Here is a 19487-nt window from a genome sequence, read left to right on the forward strand (position 1 = left end):
CAAACACATGCAGGTGTAGTGTTCCCTTATCAGTCAGTGTACTTACAGCAAGTTTGTCATATTTCGATGTTATCTGTTCTTGAGCATTTACATATTCATTTTCTCACTCCACCAAACCAAAAGTTAAATGGTCGTTGTCCCTGGTGAATCTTATTTTTGGGTACATCGCTGACGCTTTCTTCAGGGCTGAACTTTGCTCACACACCCTCCTCCTCATACAGTTCTTCCAGCACTCGTTAACTCCGTCTCCTCGTGGTTGCCTCACATCTCCTTGCGGCGCGGAGGCGTTCCCACGCCGCTCAAATACAGCGCAGCGACGCGAGCCTGAATCACTCGGTTTGTCAGAGCGCGCAGAGTGAGGTAAGCAGAGACGCGCGGCCCACGCCAGGAGAACATGCGTTTGCCTCGTTTCATATCCAATCCCGACATTGTAAAAGAGCGCGTTGGTTTCAGTGTATCGTGAAGCGTCCCTACCGCTACAGTTTCGATTTTAGTGAAAAACGGTTCACGAGGTGACATAAAGTACGAGGTTTGGACGTCTACTTGCCATTCAGTTGTTTGCGGAGGACGCATGATTTATCTGTGCCGGACCAAAAGCGAAGAGTGCATGAAAGGTGAGTCTTTTACTGAATTGTATGTGGAAATGAAGTGTAGCCTACACGGTTTAATAAACTTTATTTGTGCACATTAGTTTTTTTTGTTCTGTCATCCTTATAGTAGGCTAATACATTAGTTTAAGATGGTCTCTCAGCCTAAACCGATGAAAAGTAGCAACTGGTCTCATCTATTTTTTATTTTATTTTTTCCTTTAGTTGACCATTTTTATTTGTCTTTATGCAGTAGCCTAATGGATGTCTGTCAGACTCAATTCAACAATTACTATTACATTTTATAATTTTTTTTACCTGATCAGAACCAACCACAGTAAAACCAGGCTGGAAGAAGTGTAAGCAATTTTATCAGTATTGGCATCCGTTATATATATATATAAAAAAACAAAAACATAGTGATTCAACCACTATGAAGTAATTGCACCTATTTCTAATAATCAACTCTTCAAGGCTTGTGGATGACCACAGTGAATCTCTGACTAAAGTTCAATTCATACTTTTAAAGTCAGTTAAAGCTGTGTTTTTCCTGCATGTTGACCACAGCATGTTTAAAAAAGCTTATCTCTATTATTAGCTGCAACTAGAGGATAACAATCAGAATGACTTTACATGTACGTCTAGTTGCCTACTGTATTTGACTATGAACGTCCTTATCATGCGAGTACATCTGAGTGTCTCTTGACAACAAATGAGGCAACATCACAGACAAATGTAATATAATTATTCAAATGTAGTGAACAAAAGAAAAAGAAGCCATTTCAGACATCGGTCACTAATCTCATTCTGGGTCAGATGTTTGCAAAGGTTGGCTAACTGAGAGGTCATTTCCTTACAGGTGTGTGTACTGTATGTGTCTTGTTGCCTCTAGATCAAATCAGTCTTGGTTATTTAGTGTTGGCATTCCTTACATGACACGCTACACACCATTGTCTTTGGGACAAGAAATATTTTGAAGTTGGCGGGATGTCGTCTAAAGCTGTTTCCTGTAGAAAGTTTCTCTTCAATAGGCATCAGGGCTAAAAACAGTTGGACGTCTGAGTGGTGACCAACATCAGAAGCCTCTGGGAATGCTCAAATAATGGGCCAGGAAAAAGACAGCAGGGAAAAAAAAGTGCAGCACAATGCTATCGGCCACATGGCCAACACAATGTGGGAATAAAAGTGAGGTTTGTTTTCTGGAGAACAAGACAATGGAAGAAAAAAAAACAGCTTCAAGTGTTACATAATTTCTGCAAGGTGGAACTTCAACACCCGTCCATGCATTTGGACTTGACCCAATGAGGCCCTCAAGGGTTTTGTTAAAGTACATGTTTGAAATGGGTGGTGTGCATGTTTCTACATACTAAGTATATACTTATGGGACATGCTTGAGCTTGGTCATCAGTTTCTTGGTCAGAAACTTGTGATGCATGATATATATTGGTACTGTATTGATTATCAGCCAATATTAGAAATGTATTCATCAGTATCAGACCGTATTTAGATATTTAATTATGTGTATGCTCATTTCCTCTATTTTTACATTTAGATTACATGTGCTGTGATTTAACGCTAAAATTAATCTTTAAAAACACAAATTTGTGAAATGACACTTAAATGTAATCTTTAGCCAATCTCTAAATTAATATTTATTGAATGTTCTGATGCCTAAACTCACTTTTAGGTTGTATTTATACATTTTAATGTTGGTCATTTTGCAGTTATCAGCTATAAGGTAAAATAATTAGTGGCTTATCAGTTTTGGGCAGGTTTTTTTTTTTTTTAAATTTGTCCTTCCCTACTCATCTAAACTTGAACAAAATCGTATTAAGCCCCTTCAACATGGTGAGAAGCTGCTAAATTGAAGTGGAAAGTACTTCTCGATGCCCACCCCACACACATACACAGGTTCATTAACGTCCTTTTTCCAGCAAAGTGTCTCGGATGACTCACAGACGTTCTTCCACTCTTGCTAGACGCAAATGTGGCTCCTGTGCTGCATGCAGGAGGACACAATGCACACGTGTGTGTTAATGCTTGACTGAAACTGATCCTATCCTGAGATCATTGGTGTGGGTTTATTTGTGACCATTTTTCCATGAAAAGGTCACAGATAGTTGCAGTCTGATTGCAACATAAGAACACAATGTTCTAAGTAATTTTTATACTTAAACATGTATAACGTGTGGCTAAACATATAAATGAAGTGGAAAAACCTGGTAATGAAAAGTAACACTTAGACCACACTTGAGTAAATATCTCTTTTGGGGAAAGAAATTTCAATTTCAATCATACCTGCATTGTTTAATGTGTTTTCCAGTTGTGTTGTGATTTGATGAGTATGACAGTTTCTTTCTCTTCCTCCTCTGTTTCAGATCTCAAGGCTATACTCTGCTGCGCCACACTGGGAGGCTTACTGGATAAGCAAGAGAAGGATCCCTGTGACTCCAAAAAAGCTCCACTTTTATCTTCTCCCACGATGGCTCTGGCCTCTTTCCATCTGATGCAAACTCTAAAGAACTCACCGGCGGCTCTGCGTCGTCGATTCCGTCGGGACCGTACAGAGAGCCTATCTCATGGCGATCCCCTCTTCAAGGTGCACTACCTCGGCACCAAAAAGATCTTCTCCCTGGACTTAGAACAGGCGGAGGAAGCCATCGATCGACTGCTAGACGGGGCCCCCGGGAAGCTTTCGAAAGACCATGCCCTGGTAGTGCGGCCCCGATACGTTGAAGTTAAAGAACTGAGCACCGGAAGGCAGCTCACTAAGACTTACTTGCAGGACATTGCGTACTGCGCCTCGCACACGGCCAGACCCAATGTGTTTCTGTACATCTGCAGGCAGCCCGGTCAGCAACTGCAATGCAGAGTGTTCTGGTGCAGTCGGGCAGAAAGGGCGAAGGACATGACCGCCTGCCTAGCGAGGTCGTTTCAGCGAGCGCTCAATGACTGGCAGGGTGGATGCGCCACCTTGCCGCAGGGGGACGGGATCACTAAAGAGCCGGAGATGCCCGGTACGCCCACAGCACCCAGAGGGTCAACATTGCCAGCCAGTTTGGGAAAAGGTGAGTTAAAGAGGGACAAAGTGAAGACTGATGAGTGCAAGATTCCTGTAGCTCACATGTGCCACTGTCCTGCAGAGTTGTAACCAGCTCTGAAACACCTTCCTGGAAGTTTCTAACAATCCTGAAGATCTTGAATTTCTGGTTCAGGAGTGTTTAATTAGGGTTGGAGCTAAACTCTGCAGGACAGTGGCTCTCCAGGAACTGAGTATGTAGCTCAAATAGCATGGTGCTAGCAATGCCAATGTCATGGGTTCAGTTCCCAGGGAATGCATGAACTGATCAAATGTGTACCTTGAATGCAATGCAAGTTGCTTGGGATGGAAGCATCTGCCAAATGCATTAATGTTAATGAGTGCAATGAGGAATGCAAGCACTGGAACAGGGGTTCTCTTCTCAACTCTGGCCCTTGAAAACAATTTTCCAGAGGTTTTGCTCTAACCCTGATCAAACTCGCCTGCCTGCAGCTTTCTAGTAATCCTGAAGACCTTGATTCGCTTGATTAGGTTTGGAGCAGGACAGTGGATCTCGAGAGCCAGAGTTGAGAACTTCTGCACTAGAATCTTGTAAAATTCGAATTTCCTCAATGTTCTTTTTTGGTTTCCATTTCAAAGTTGTAACTGTATTTTGTTTTGTGTTGCAGTTCGTTGGAAGAAGAGGGGGTCGGTGTCCCACAGTCCTCTCCGTTCCATCACCAGAAGAGGTTCTACCAGCGACAACTGGCATTGAGAGTCCCCGTCACACCCTGGAGCTTAATTTTGTGATGCCTGGGAATTTCCACAATTGAATGTGAGGAAAAGGACAACCACACCTACAACTGGTGGAACTTTTGAGCTTTGATAGAGTTTGCAGCTCAAGCTTGTGCCGAGTCTGTGTCTGAACAGCCAACACATTTGAGGTTACCGATTTACCAAAGTGATAAACTATAGGTTTCCAGAGATAATTATTTGTGCTTTAGAAAGTTGATGGATTCAGTCATTTTATCTCTGTTTGAGTTGGACTAAGAGACAAACCAAAGCTGTTCATCTGCACTGAACTGGTATCAAAGCCGTGTATGTATCGCAGGGTTGAGTGTTTCTAGTCAGTCTCCTCCTCTGTGTACATGTCTGGGTAGTTTGTTAATGTGACTGATGAGCAAAGAGACTGTTTTTGTTTGTATTAGAGGTATGAAGAGAGGATCCGTGTGGAAAGAGGGTGGATGCATGATGGTAAACAGTAGCACGATCAGAACGTCAGCGTTTTAAAAGTGTTTCTATCCCAAATGCACAATGGAAGTAATGCTTTTTATGGTAAAGACAATCAGCTTTTTATCCTACAGTACTGTATGCTTCCAAATGCTCTTTTTCATATGGCCAAATCTCTACACATTGTTACTAATGATATTGAATTCATATCCTCTGTGAACATCATTCATAGTGAATTATTTACTGCATATTTACTTGGCATCAGGACCGACTTGACAATCAGGACTGGTTGTAATTTGGCATTGGAAAGACGGAGGTACTGAGATTTTTGTTTCTGGTGGTCTTGTCTTATAGCCATATCATGCTTTGCCGGGTTCTACCTCAGTTTGCCATTTTTATTCATAGCTTGAGTCATTCAAGCTTTGAACTTGAAGCGTAGGTTCTAATTCCCAACAGATAATGAAGTGTAGATGTACTGGTATTACTCTGAAAATGAGAAGTATTCTCTCTATGCACCTGCATTCCAGCAGCTTTTGAGACCATAATTTTTTTCTTTTCTTTTTTTTCTCTGTAACTGCAAGTTTTTAGAACATCAGCCCATTTTTCTTAAAAAAGGAACAAAAGCCAACTGTCTCCAGGCAACCGCTTGTGACATCAGAATGCTGACTGATTCAAAGGTATGTTTGCATAGAGCGTCATGTCCTTGAAAAAGCAGCATCGTTGCACTGCAGTTACATGCAGTTGTGAAGCACAAGGAAGCATTTTTAAGTGGCCTGGTTGCATAAGTATTTTAAACAAGGACGTTCTGCTTCGTATGACTGGAACGATCAAGTTTTCCTAGTTCAAAGATTGTCTAGCACTTTCCTTCACACAGTTACATTATGCTTACTGAGAATTGCATCATATATCACAGTAGTAGGCTATACAATCAGTGCCTCATTGTATTAAACATTGTGCCTGATGCGTTAGGGCAATTACTTCAAAGGATTTTTTTTTCTTCCCTGTTTTATCCATATGGATTTTATTTAAAGTTGTATTAAACCATATCTGGCACTACAAAGACTTCAGGTCTGTTGTTGGATCTGTTCTGTCTGCTTTATGAGGTGTTTAATGTTCTATGAATGTTCTTGTACCTTGTTTTAAAACTATTCGCGTGTACCTATTTAAATATATTTTATGGAATATTAAACTTTTTATACATGAAACATTTGTGTCTTGTATTCTATTCACTTATTAAACAGACAAAAGACTCTTTAAAAATAAAGGTTCTTTATTGGCATTGATGGTTACATGAAGAACCTTTAACATCCATGGAACCTTTTCATTGCACAGAAGGCTCTTAATTGTGGGAAAAAGTGTGAAGAATTATGACATCGCTGCGAAAACCGCCTTTTGGAACCTTTATTTTTAACACTTTCCCCGCCAGCCGGCAGTTTTTTTGTGTGTGATAATTTTCACAAAAATGTCATTGCTCACAGCATATTTTGTTATATGAATATCTGAACATGCAATATATCAAAAAAAAAAACTGATCCTCCAGGATTCCCTCCACTTAAAAAAAAAAAGTTTTATTCTAGTTTAAGAATCTACTTTTTTAAATCAACATTTTAATATGGATAGGTTTCATTAAAAAAGCAACATTTTGAGCAGAAAGCTGAGAAAAAAATGTGTTTTTGTCAAAGACTACATCTCTGCTGCTTCTTCGCATGTGTTTTGATCAGGAGATTCAGTACTCTTTCAGTGAGATGCACAATAGCGCCCCCTACCATATAACAGTGAAAACATGGAAAGCCAGAAGCGCTGTCTCATAAATGATGGAAATTTTTGTCAATGGAAGGGAAAGAGTTAATAGTGAAGACACCAATAACTTCTAAAGGTACGCTTACATGACAACGATGTACTTAAAACAGTAAAGTTTTTCCTTTGCGTTTTTTTTGCGTACAGACAACAATGTTGTCAAAATGATCCCTGTTCACACGGGTCCATGAAAACGCATGTCAGGTCAGTAATTGGCAATGTCACTTTGTAAAGAAACACTAACACACAAATTCACAATCACAAATTCGGTGACTATAACAGTATTGTTTTCAAAAACTTGCACACCTGTTTTTAAAAGTTAGCATTTTCCGGCCCCCAAAACACTGTTGTCGGCCAAAAGCATCAAAAGTTTTCCATTTTTAGTAGAAAACGGTGTTGTGTAAACGGCCCCTAAAAAGTCAGTGTTTTCATTGACTTCCAGGACAGACTACATCCTTAAAGAGGGAACAGTTTCTTCATAAGTCATGGGGCGCAAATCTTTTAATGCGAGGGATTAAAATACTCCTGGTCTGATTTCATAACTTTTCAAAGACATACGTGCTGTGGTTCACAAAAACATGCCATGGCTGACAGTTAGGAGCTTAAAGTCATGGGGCTAAAGCTGTCATTATTAAACCTCTTTGTTTACACATAAATTAATGTTTCTTAGTATCAAAATAAAGAAAGAACAAAACATTCTGTATTAGTTCATGGTTTAACCGTTCTAGATTGTGATGTTTGGAGTTTTAGGCCAATTGTAAAAATCCTCTGGAATTGAAAACTCTTGCATGTTGTATTTTGAACCATCAGTTCTCATTCGTCGGGTAAGTGACTTAAAGTCCTGTGAAACCTGTCACAGCCTTTAAACTTCTGGAAGTCAGAGAGGCTTTGGAAATGAAGTCGTCTCAATGGCACCAACTCTGCCACAACTAGGAAACACACCAGAAGAAACAGAGGATGATGGTAAAAAAACTAGCCTAAGGCCTGTTTTACACGAACTTGGTAAAAGCTGTGGCTCTAGCAGAAAAGAAAGTGATTATACAATACATTAGTGATTATATGCAACAGACACAGGATGTATTGTACGACTGGAGAAACTGGAAGAACTGGAAGAGAGGGCTACTCTCTGAGAAAACAAAGGAATTAACATCTGAACTCTCTCTTGCGAAATTAGCATTCCCATCCAAGACACATTCACAGTCAATCACCTCAGTATTGTAATAATTTGCTCTCTCATGCTGAGATCACCTGAAATTCACCCAAAAATCTATATAGTTTAATGTGAAAAATTTTCATACAACACTATACATGATAGGGCAGGCCTTACAATAGTATGAATCAAGCCTAAGACTTCGCTGTGTTTAGATTTATTGTTTTTCTTACACCCCTTATCTTGTGAGCACAAGGACAATAGAACTTTCAAAATGTTTGGATCCTGATTTCCCGGACTCCAATCTTTCAAAGAAATTCAAGCTCTGTGCTCACCCAGATCATAGAACGGTTCCTCTCGGCTTCCCTGAACCACAATCATCTCCAGGAAATTCAGGAGGGCCCCGGTGGCCAGGAAGCGCTCTGGGAGGGACAGGGTTTGGAGGTAGCGCATGTCCAGAGAGAAGGGGTTGTCGGGAGGCGGCATGGTGCACAGTCCCACCAACTCACTCACTATGTCCCATACATGAGTTCCTGCAGGGCAGAGACATGTTTAGTGTGTTATGTAAGGCTCCTCTAAGGGTATGTTTACACAACAACTATGTACTAAAAATGGTCGTTTTTGCGTTTTTCGCGTACAGAAGACAACGTTGTCCACAATCTGATGACTGACTTGTGATGCAGCCTGAAGCCTCTGGGGCCGGTTTCACAAAGCTGTTTTAGACCGGTCTATAGTGTTAGACAAGTCTAAAATTTGCTCATAGACTAGGCTAATTCAAGTTAGACTGTTTTTACAAAAATAAAGACTGACTTAATTTAGACCAAAAAAATCAGACACCTTATATTACCCCTAGGCTAACTTAGGTCTAAGACTCTATGTTACCTTGGCAACCAGCAGTAACAATCAGTTACATTACAAACAGCCAAAAGAAAAGGGAAAATGGCTCATAATTTAAACATTTCTTCTTGTTACTACATTCTCCGCTAAATTTCCCAAGTAAAATGTCCTTGTAACTGTTATACTCCTCCAATGAACACATATTTTCCGCTGGGGTAAACTGCACTGAGCGGTTGAATGCGCTTACTCGATCCGCCATTTTTGTTTTGAAAAGTGTCTTATTTTACCCAGAATGCATTGCAGTGTAGTCCTACTTAAGATAGTCTTAAGTGCTTTGTGCAACAGTCTGATTTAGATGTCTATCTGAAGTCTGACCATCTACTATATCTAAGCCATAGTCAAAGTCTATCTTTGTGAAACCGGCCCCTGGCTTGCTTAATCGGGGACACTTAATATTCAACAATATTATTGATCTGACTGTACTGACACTATTGGATGAGAACTGAACTGAGCTGGACAATGACATCACTGTTTTCTGTAGAACTGCTTTTTTAGATGAAATTAACTAATTTAATAATTGATGAACTTTAAAACGTAACTGAATCAACACTGAACTGACTTCAGCTGAACAATGACAGTGTTTTCTTTTAGAGCTGCTGTACAGCCGAAATGCACTGTTTTCATCATTGAATAATTTTTCTGTTATCACTGTAAAGCTGCTTTGAAACAATTTGTATTGTATAGAGTGTTATGCAAATAAAGGTGACTTGACGTTCACACGGAACTGCGAAAACTACTAAAAATGCTGTATCATTCATGCCAGGCCAGTAGTTGGCCATGTCACTTTGTAAAGAAACACTACACGTCTATAGACTGAACATTTCATACTCATGCGCGTCACTGTTTTCACAAATTCGCATTTTTGTGGTTTACATGGAGATGATAACAGTATCGTTTTCAAAAACTTGCACTTTGAAACCCATTTTCAAAAATGTGCATTTTTAGGCCCCCAAAACACCGTTGTAAAGTAAATTAACGGTCAAAACGCATAAAAAAGTTTTATGTTTTTAGTTGAAAATTAAAACTTCTTTATAACCAGGGGCTTTTTACACAACAACGTTTTCAACTAAAAACTGAAACCTTCGTATGCGTTTCAAAGTGCAAGTATTTGAATAAGGACTGAATGATTTTGGAAAATAATCTAATTGCGATTTTTTTTAAACCAATATTGCGATTGTGATTTAATATGCATTTTTTATTTATTTAATAATAATAAATTGTTTTTAGTTAATGGATCTGTTTGAAGGGGGTTGTCATCTGTGCACGAAAAAACCCAAAGGAAAAACTTTTCCGTGTTTAGTACATCGTTGTTGTGTAAGCGTACAGTTTAGTTCTTTTGCTAAAAGGTAAAGGCAAGATGTTTGCTGGGGCGTTAATAAGTATTATGGTAACACACAACTATTTGTATGTACGACCACCATAAGCCACTAAAGTAAGCCATATGTGCATTCATACATAATCTTTAACCTTTTAAAAGTTTCTAAACCTTGAGCCAGGAACATAAATAAATGGTGTGTATATAATAAAATAGTGAAATTATGGCCAATAAAAGTTGATCTTAAAACCTTGGGATGTTGAAACCCAGTCTGTGATGGACTTAAGTTTCATTGGTGTATCCTTGACTAGCGTATCAGTTCCTCCAACGTTTACTAGGCGCTCGTGATTGGATCTAATCCAGGCATAAGGTTGCCCATACTTGGCATAGCCGGCTAACAGGAACAGGGTGCAGTTCATTTCCTGCAATGAGAGAAAAACTCTTTTGAGACCCTTGATTACTGCTAGACAATCAGAAATTTTGTCTTGATATCTTAAAGAAAACTCAAAAGTCAAAGGGAAAATACGGTAACACTTTATTTTACAGTGTCCTTGTTACATATGTTACATGTAGTAATAACAGTAAATTATGCATAATTATATGCAACTAACCCTCAACCAAATCCTAATCCTACCTAACCCTATAGTAAGTACATGTAGTTGCTTAATATTACTCAGTACTTAAATATATAATTACACTGTAACAATGACACCTTAAAAAATACAAAAAATACAAGGGTGCACTATGCAACCTATATTGTATTTCATCTTTATGTCTGCTCTAATCAATTTCCCAGTGTATTTAGTAATGTTCTTAATCTGTGAATTTGACATTGGCCCTTGAAGACTGTGAATCTGAAACGATACTCACAGGAACAGCGATCTCTCTCTCACTTGGTGAGGCTGGGAGAAGATGAGAATCAACATCCCTATAAGTGAATAATGAAAAGAATGGCTTTACAGCACTTGGTTTATAATTGCTCGAGTGAGTCAAAGGATATTTCCTCTCCACCTGCTGGAAGTTTGTTGCTGTGTGGCCTCTGGTGTCTGGTGTTCGTGCTGTGGAAGTAGTTCTTCTCCTGCTAAAGGTGAGCTGGCGTAATCGCTGTCCAGACTGTAACTGCTACTGCAGGTTGAGCTGGTGAAGGTGGAGGCCACAGACACAGCGAACCCAGGAGAACGCCATCTCTGTGAGCGAAGAACGACGTAGCCATCAGATGTAACTATCACTGATGCTGCAGCAGTTGTTTCCAGAGATATACTAGTATGTGTTTATAGACGTTTGTAGCTGCGCTAGAACTGATGACTTAAAGTGATAGTTCACCTAAAAATGAAAATTCTGTCACTTATTACTCGCCCTCATGTCGTTCCAAACCCGTAAGACTTTCGTTCATCTTCGGAACACAAATGAAGATCTTTTTGATGAAATCTGAGAGATTTCTGTCCCTCCATTGACTGTCTACGGAAGCTCAAGCATATTCGCTTGACGTGCGAGAACCAATGAGGTTCATTCTCGTGTTACGCATCACATTTGAGCTTCTGTTTATGTTTGTTGATCAATGTTGTAAAAAAAAGCCTAAATGTAAATAAAAGCCTAAATTCAATCAGTTCAGCCTATAAAGCGATCGAGTCTCTCCAGAAAATTTTAACTAAACTGCTCAATTCATATGGATTAGTTTTACGATCTCTTTATGAACTTTCTGAAGTGTCAGTTGTGTAGCTGTCAATGGAGGGACAGAAATCTCTTAGATTTCATCAAAAAGATCTTTATTTGTGTTACGAAGATGAACGAAAGTCTAATGGGTTTAAAATGACATGAGGGTGAGTAACTAATGACAGCACTTTCATTTTGGGGTGAACTATCCCTTTAACATCTCCAAACATCTTAAACTTTTGGATATATGTGTTAACTGTCTGAGAGAAAATAAAGAGAGATGAACAGATTAACAAAGACCCTACCAAGTCATCGTTGACTACGGTCAATAGAAGTTCCTCTCTCCCTCTTAGCCAGGGCTGAAAATAATGGAAGCCCTACAGACAGACATAAAAGACTGTGAAAACAGTGGCAAGATATTTTTTCTTCTACTTCTTCTTCTGAGACTAAATTTAAACAGTATCTCTTCCTAGAGATTTCAGACCTTCAGACTTGGTATGCTATATCTTTTCTAACTGATCCAACTTACGATTTCCGTTAAACAGACGATCAAACTATGAAAAGTCCCATAGACTTTCATTAAGGGGGTCAAGACTTTTGCACAATAAGACTTATACGCTGAAATCACATACTTGAGTAGGTACTGCATTTGAATATGAGATTCGCAACTTAAGAAAGTACGCTCTATATAGTGTGAGTGTGTGTAGTATGAATGTAATCTGGACGTACAACATCTGCCATGTTGTCATTTTCATGTGACCTACCAGTTGTGTTGCTTCACTGCCATTCATAAATCCTCTCACATGGCCTCATGGGACAGTAAAGTGTCCAGCGAATGCGCACTTCAGAATCTCGACAGAAGTAGTAGGTCATCAGGGGACTTTTTACATACTGTTTTTCGAATACTATGGATTTGGACATACTCTGTTGGCGTACTGTTTTTCACATGCTAAATAGTAGAGAGGTATTCGATTTTGGACGCAGCGAGTAATTAAGATAGCAATTAATGACTATCCTAGGTCAACATGCCAGCAACATGCTAATTCATGCTAGCAATGTGTTAAACATTCATATAGTAGCTATATGCAGCCCTTTGACATCTACCTGTGGTCTTTATCAGCATGCTAAAACGTGCTAACAACTTGTTAAATAATGCTAGCAACATGCTAACAACCTGTTAAATCATGCATGGATGCTTGCAAACATGCTAATTTAAGCTAGCCACATGGTAGTGACATGTTAATCATGCTAGCAACATGCTAACAACATGCTAATCATGCTAACAAATGATAACAATGTTAAATCATGCTAGTAACATGTTAAATGGGTCATTCTATGAAAATGTCCATTTTTCTGTCCCTAGCCTTTACAGAAATATTACACTTAAAAAACACTTTAGGGTTACAATTTCTTTACATTTTAAAATAAAACAATATGTTATTTGAACAATTACACCCTCTTGAGCCACCAATGTGGCAATATTTGATTTTTATTAATTATATAGAATTTCAAGCACCACAGAAGTGCTCGTCCCCACAGTCATGTACAGAGGGGAAAATGCTATATTTTGAGGTCAATAACAGATTTTTACACCATTTAAAATACAATAATGTATACATAACTATAAAATATATTATGTAAATGATATATATAAAAAAAATGCAGAATAAATATTATAAAATTTATAATGAAAGTAGTGGTCCCCTGGAGTTGTGTCACTGGTGTTACTGTTAAACAAAAATCTGTTATTTTGAAATAAAAATCACACTGATGACATCACTTGACTTCCTTCTTCCAATTTCCTGAATATCTATGAAGAAAAGCCCATGGTAGATCCACTGTCTCTTTTCAGTTAGCAGAAATCTTCTCATTTATCTCATGATTTCATATGAAGCTTTTAGTTGAAGTCACTGGTATGACCTACTTTATTGTTAGGTAATTGTAAAAAAAGTAGAATACAAATGGATTAAACTACTTAATTTAGTTAGTATGCCATGATTGACAACATGTGGTTTGTTACCTTGCAGCAGCCATTTTGTAAAATTAATTTTTCATGAAAATTGTCACTGGTGTTACTGTCACTGGTGTCACCTTTCTTATGGGTAACACCAGTAACACCAGTGACTTCCATTTATAGATGAACTTTATTGTGTCACTGGTGTTACTGTCTTTTTTTCTGTCACATTAAATGCAATGTCACATGTGACATAGTAATAATGTTACATCCATTTTATTCTGCTACACTCAAAAGTTAAGATTTAAAGGATTGCATCATTACTTGATTTTAACTGGTTTTCAAATATTTTCATTGTTATAGCAAATAGATGGTAGCGCAGATGAACTAACCTCATTCAAGCACACTTTTAACAAACCTGATTAAAATAAATAAAACAATCTCCTTATTTGTTGCGTTATTATTATTTTTCGCTAACTCTGACTACATGTGCTGAAAAAAAAATTGAAATAATATTTCATAAAAACCTTTAATATTGCCAAAGAAGTAAGGTAACACCAGTGACAAAAAAATGGTACATGCGGTCTTTAAATAAATGTACAAAAAAAATTAAAAATCATTAAGCTGTAATTTATGCGTATTCATAAAGTCAAAGGGTAATCTAATAATGTGGTGTAAGTTTAAATGTTAGAAAAAGAAATCAATTTTAAGACATCTTGCCATACCAAAAGTGGACGTTTCTGTAGAATGACCCAAATCATGTCAGCAACAAATGCTTAATTATTGGTAACAAACTGTTTAAACAGCTAGCAACGTGCTAATTCATGCTAGCAACGTGCTAATTAATGCTAGCAACATGTTAATTCATGCTAGCAACATGCTAATCATGTTAGCAACATTAAATAATGCTAACAGCATGCTAGCAACACATTTGCAATGTGCTTTTAAGTTATTTCAAACTTTCAGAAAAGGCTTTGTCAAGCCAACATCAGAGTTTGTTCACAGACTTCACTCATCTATGAAATGATAGGCTACTTCAGTACCAGCCCACCTGTAAAGAACCCAATATTGCAAGTTCGGACAGAAAGTGCTGGAGTCTCGTCCTGTGTTCTTGTTCCTGCATATGTCACAAAAAGCAAACAGTTTATCTAATTAGTTGTTCTTATATTGTACACAATACACACTTATATAACAAACTGTTTGAACAGGATTTGATGAAGCCCACATCTACTAAGGGCTCATTACTCCGTTACTAGGCAACTGCAGCCAAGCCTGTCATTGCCAGCTACTGAGCAATGGGTTGATAAGAAAATAAAACCCCTTGTATTTAATAGCCTATGAGTACAGATTATGTTTTCTCCAGTCCTGACACATCATTATAATACGACATTTGCAACACCATTTATGACTGTCAAACTATATCTAACCGCAAAAACGAGAGGTTTGAGAATAAAGAAGCATGCAATCAAGCACATTTGTATATACTTACACCAGAACTCATGTTTACATGCACGCCGATGGACAATCAAACCACTCGTAAATGTGATGCATTTACATTGGACAAATTACTGCAAGCACACTGCATGTCACGCCCATTTCCATATCCTCTTCTTTGTCTCCCCCTAACTATACATTGTGTCACTTTCCTTGGAAATTAATAATGCAAGCAAATATCTCTCATAATGTTTTTCACCCACGGGTTCAGGTGAATGGGAATTCAGATCTTATTTCGTATTTCTCGCGCTGATCATTGTGCAGATGCTTCCATCCCAGGGATCTTCTGCATGTTGTGCTCTCAAAGAAAAACGTAAAATGTCACATCACCTCCTGTGTAAATACTTTTACTGTATTTTTGGAGAGTAACGTTTAAAATACCATTACAGGATTCATTTGATAAATCAAATCCAGCACGAACAGTCAATGACGTCTGAAAGATTCATGGTTACATCAGTGCACAGATTTACGAGTCATTTATGACCAACAGGCAAAATCTGGAACTTATTATAGCCACATGATTTTATAGCCAACTGCCGTTTTGAGTTCAGTTATAAGAATTAGGCCAAAGTAAATAGATGGATTGCATTTGCTCTGTGGTACAGCACTGTAGGCTAATTTAGTAGTACAAGGTTATTATTTTCATTTAGCCACATTGTCTGGTCATATGGTCTGATAACAAATGTTAACTGATTTTAAAATATATATATTTAGTAATGCTTGATATGTGAAACTGTGGTTTGACTTACACGTGTTCACCCAAAAATTTATTAATTATAATAAATAAAAGTCATTAGGCTCCTCCTCGCCCTCATGTCGTTCCAAACCAGTAATACTTTCGTTCATCTTCAGAACACAAATGATCTGTTCATCATATAAAGCGATTGAGTCTCTTCAGAAAATTTGGACTAAACCGCTCAATTCATATGGATTAGTTTTACAATCTCTTTATGAACTTTTTGAAGCGTCAAAGTGATAGTTGTGTAGCTGACTGTCAATGGAGGGACAGAAATCGCTCAGATTTCATTAAAAAGATCTTCATTTGTGTTCATGAGGGTGAGAAATGAATGACAACATTTTCATTTTTGGGTGAAAAATTTAAGCTGGGGTTTAGATGGTTGGTCTGGTGGTCTCCAAGCCTGAAAGCTAACAAGTGCCAAATACACCGCTCTAAAACCAACAAACCAAGAAGACAGCAGTGTTTTCTTGTCAGAGAATCATCTGTCTCTCATGCACAGCTGAAATTGCCTGTGCCAAATAAGTTAGTGATGGGTTCTTTCATACATTTTCATGCTGCATTCATGCTGTTTCATCTGTTTATCAAAAAATGCCACTCTTCTTTATCGTAATTTCAGCACATTAATAAATGAAGCCTTGATTAATGTGCTGAAAGGTCACAATCTGTAGCTGTTAAATTCTGTGTTGACTTGAATTCAACAGTCAACAGACAAATGACTCACTGCATATATCAAGCACAGTGATGTCAACCTGCTGCCCACAACAGGAAGTGAACACAATAGCAGTCGCCCAAAGCTGCCAGAAGAGACTCAGTGGAATGTGTTTTGTCTACTACAAATATTCTACAGAATACATTATGTACTTTCTGTTTTAATCAGGGATTTTATTAATTGTTCTACTTTAAACAATATGGTTACAGTACATTGGTACAATAATAACATTACATTGGTACAATAATCTACCAATGTAATGATAAGTTTGTAAGTTTATAAGTTTATTTATATAGGGACAGTACAAAAAAAAAAAAACATGATTCCAGTCGAAAACTGGAAAATGTATTGCACCAAGAGTAAGCTAATTTGCATCTCGGGTCCCTAAAAAGGCTTTTCTAAAAAAAAAAAAAAAATTAACTTATCATAATAAAACTAATACAGCAAGTCATTTAAACACATACAAATACAAACCTAAATTACCTGTACCTATTTTAAAGATGCACCACCTACCCTGGCATGAATGTTCCCGTTTCACTTTTGGCCACTTCTTCTCAGAATACAACGAAGAAGTGCAATATAAGAAATATGACGTGCATGTGATCATTGTTTCTCATTATAGTTTGTGATTTATTCTTCCTCTTTCTCACGAGGGGACTTTCCTAAATTCGCAAATTTCATAGCGTTATAAGGTCATCGGATGATTAAAATTTTGAACCTGACCTCACTTTCTGTCTGACAGAGAGCATTATGTTCTTTTCCTGTGTCACAAGTTCATATAGCTAGGCCTATACATATAAGGAGATGCTGTGAAGTTTATACAAAAAAGTGCAATAACCACCCAGTGTTTATTTATTAATTAATATAATTCACTACTGGAAATCTGACCACCTTTATAACAGAGATATACAATATGTCTCTATTCAATTCACTGAAAAGCTTATTTAATCCATTGATTCTATGCCAACATCTTCCCATTCATATCCGTTCCCATTCATATTAATACACATGTGGAATATTTATTTAATTTTCGCCCTGATTCATAAAAGCCGGAGACAGTGGTGAAGGTTGTCAGTTCATTATTTTGGTTTCAGGTCAATAGACTGTTGATTCCATTGAACACTGTCGTCTGAACGGATCTTTAAGTTCAGTCCTTGAGTGAATTGTTCTTGTTCTTTTCATACTTATCCTTTACACCTCTCTTTTCTGGTGCAGTGTTGGATGCTGATACGTGGATGGGTGCTGACGGCCATGTGTGTGTGTGTGTGTGTGTGTGTGTGTGTGGTGAATAAACAGTGTTCTCTTCCACGCTCATTACCCACAACTGAGGTGCCCTTGAGTAAGGCACCAAACCCCCAATCGTTCCCTGGGCGCCGCAGCAAAAATACTGCTCCGGGTATGTGTTCACAGTGTGTGTGTGTGTGTTCAAAACTTACTGTGTGTGTACTTGGATAGGTGAAATGCAGAGCATGAATTCCGAGTATGGGACACCATACTTGTCTACACGTCACGTCACTTTTAGGAAAGACAGTTTAGTAGTCCATTTGCACTTTATAGAACTGGTCATGTGGTAGAAGGCGGCCAATAAGATTCTTGTTTTTATGAATTGAAAATTTAATCTTGTTTAAAAACATATTAAACATGTTATAATGTAGGATGAAATGAGGAATAAGAATGATTCTGTGGAGAATGTAACCAGCAGTGTTGGGGGTAACGCATTACAAGTAACGTGAGTTAAGTAATCAGATGACCTTTTTCGAGTAATGCAACAAAATAGTTACTTTTTCAAATAAGTAATGCATAAGTAAAATGTTACTTTACCACATGTATTGACTGACAGCTCTTCTGTCCCCATGTTGAGTGAAATCGTGAGTAAGTGCAGAGGCGTTGTGTGTGTGAACATGATGGTTATTGTAGCGGTAGACTAAATGTGAGCATGCATTTACTCATCTCACTTGCACAAAAACAGAATCAGTATTACTCAAAATAAATAAAACAGTGAAATGCAAACTCAGAATATTACCCAAACCTGCAATCATTAAATATGTTAAAAAAATACACATAAATGTATTAAAGGTCCCATATTATGCCCCTTTTCACCAGATGTAAAATAAGTCTCTGATGTCCCCAGAGTGTGTATGTGAAGTTTCAGCTCAAAATACCCAACACATCATTTTTAAATTGAGCATGTTTAACAGCATGTTTAAATTGTCATTTTTTGGGGCACAGAAAAACGCGCTGTTTTAGTGTGTGCCCTTTAAATGCAAATAAGCTGCTGCTGGACGACCCAGGGGGCGGAGCTTCATGAGCTCGCGCTCAGTCTCTCAGGACAATTTCATCTCACGGAATGATGATAATATCAGAAACTCTCAGTAACGGTGTTCATTTCGAGTCGGACAATAATGCCTACAGAGTCAGAGTGCTGTATAGAGATGAAACAGGTATAGTTTAGTAGTTTAATTACGGTTATTATAACGTATTTGTCATCTGCTTGGATGTATCCATTATTTATTAATAGCCTAACGTTACAAGTCTGCTGTTTCGGACCAGGTCCGAATGATGATCAAACATATACTGATGAGTTTGATAAAGTTTATTGTACATCACACAAAAGATGAAGCGTCAGTTTTACTTCAGAAAATCACCGTAAGAGCTGAGTAAACACAGTAAGTTATAAGAAGTGCGCAAGTACATAAACGAATTTCGGTAGAGTTGAGGGAGCATTCCTGTGGGCGGAGGTTAGTCAAAAAACGGTTCTAGTGACGTCATTAAAGAAGGAAGTAGAGGGATGTAGTCCAAACGGGCCGTTCACTGTAGGCGACTTCTGTTAAATAAAATATCTCGCTTGGCATTGAACTTTGAGCTTTATAATTTTACAGATATTATTTATGCTCTAACAGCAACATTACACACTAACTAAAGTTTGAAACATGGGATCACGAA

The 19487-nt window shown here is 38.0% G+C and overlaps 2 protein-coding genes across 3 annotated transcripts; one reads left to right on the forward strand and one right to left on the reverse strand.

The window, feature by feature from the left end:
- The first annotated feature begins 236 nt into the window (after positions 1 to 236).
- On the forward strand, positions 237 to 6041 carry LOC311080409 (uncharacterized protein). The gene is made up of 3 exons (XM_084110381.1): positions 237 to 614; positions 2966 to 3655; positions 4296 to 6041. Exons 1-3 carry the CDS (start codon positions 572 to 574, stop codon positions 4379 to 4381), a joined length of 819 nt encoding a protein of 272 aa, XP_083966507.1. The 5' UTR covers positions 237 to 571; the 3' UTR covers positions 4382 to 6041.
- Positions 6042 to 6346: 305 nt separating this feature from the next.
- LOC311080408 (uncharacterized protein) lies at positions 6347 to 15401 on the reverse strand. 2 transcript variants are annotated; one of them, XM_084110379.1, is made up of 8 exons: positions 15092 to 15401; positions 14654 to 14719; positions 11954 to 12025; positions 11007 to 11182; positions 10866 to 10923; positions 10246 to 10417; positions 8119 to 8316; positions 6347 to 7562 (listed from the first exon to the last, which is right to left on the reverse strand). In XM_084110379.1, the coding sequence occupies exons 1-8, from the start codon at positions 15101 to 15103 to the stop codon at positions 7447 to 7449; spliced, it is 870 nt and encodes a 289-aa protein (XP_083966505.1). In that variant the 5' UTR covers positions 15104 to 15401; the 3' UTR covers positions 6347 to 7446. The 2 variants fall into 2 exon arrangements, with proteins under 2 accessions (XP_083966505.1, XP_083966506.1); XM_084110380.1 differs by lacking the exons at positions 14654 to 14719; positions 15092 to 15401 and adding an exon at positions 12413 to 14612.
- Between the last annotated feature and the right edge of the window lie 4086 nt (positions 15402 to 19487).

The sequence above is a fragment of the Abramis brama genome, assembly GCF_963993115.1.
Source record: "Abramis brama genome assembly, chromosome: 3".
Lineage (NCBI taxonomy): Eukaryota > Metazoa > Chordata > Actinopteri > Cypriniformes > Leuciscidae > Abramis > Abramis brama.

Bases quoted from the DNA above. Each gene is read 5' to 3' on its own strand.
- LOC311080408 (XM_084110379.1), bottom strand. The intron at 12,026-14,653 runs GTGGGCTGGTAC...GTCTGTCTGTAG, and splicing joins CAATATTGGGTTCTTTACAG to GGCTTCCATTATTTTCAGCC. The intron at 10,418-10,865 runs GTGAGTATCGTT...CTCTCATTGCAG, and splicing joins AGAGAGAGATCGCTGTTCCT to GAAATGAACTGCACCCTGTT.
- LOC311080409 (XM_084110381.1), top strand. From the start codon at position 572: ATGATTTATCTGTGCCGGACCAAAAGCGAAGAGTGCATGAAAG. The intron at 615-2,965 runs GTGAGTCTTTTA...CCTCTGTTTCAG, and splicing joins AAGCGAAGAGTGCATGAAAG to ATCTCAAGGCTATACTCTGC. The intron at 3,656-4,295 runs GTGAGTTAAAGA...TTTGTGTTGCAG, and splicing joins GCCAGCCAGTTTGGGAAAAG to TTCGTTGGAAGAAGAGGGGG.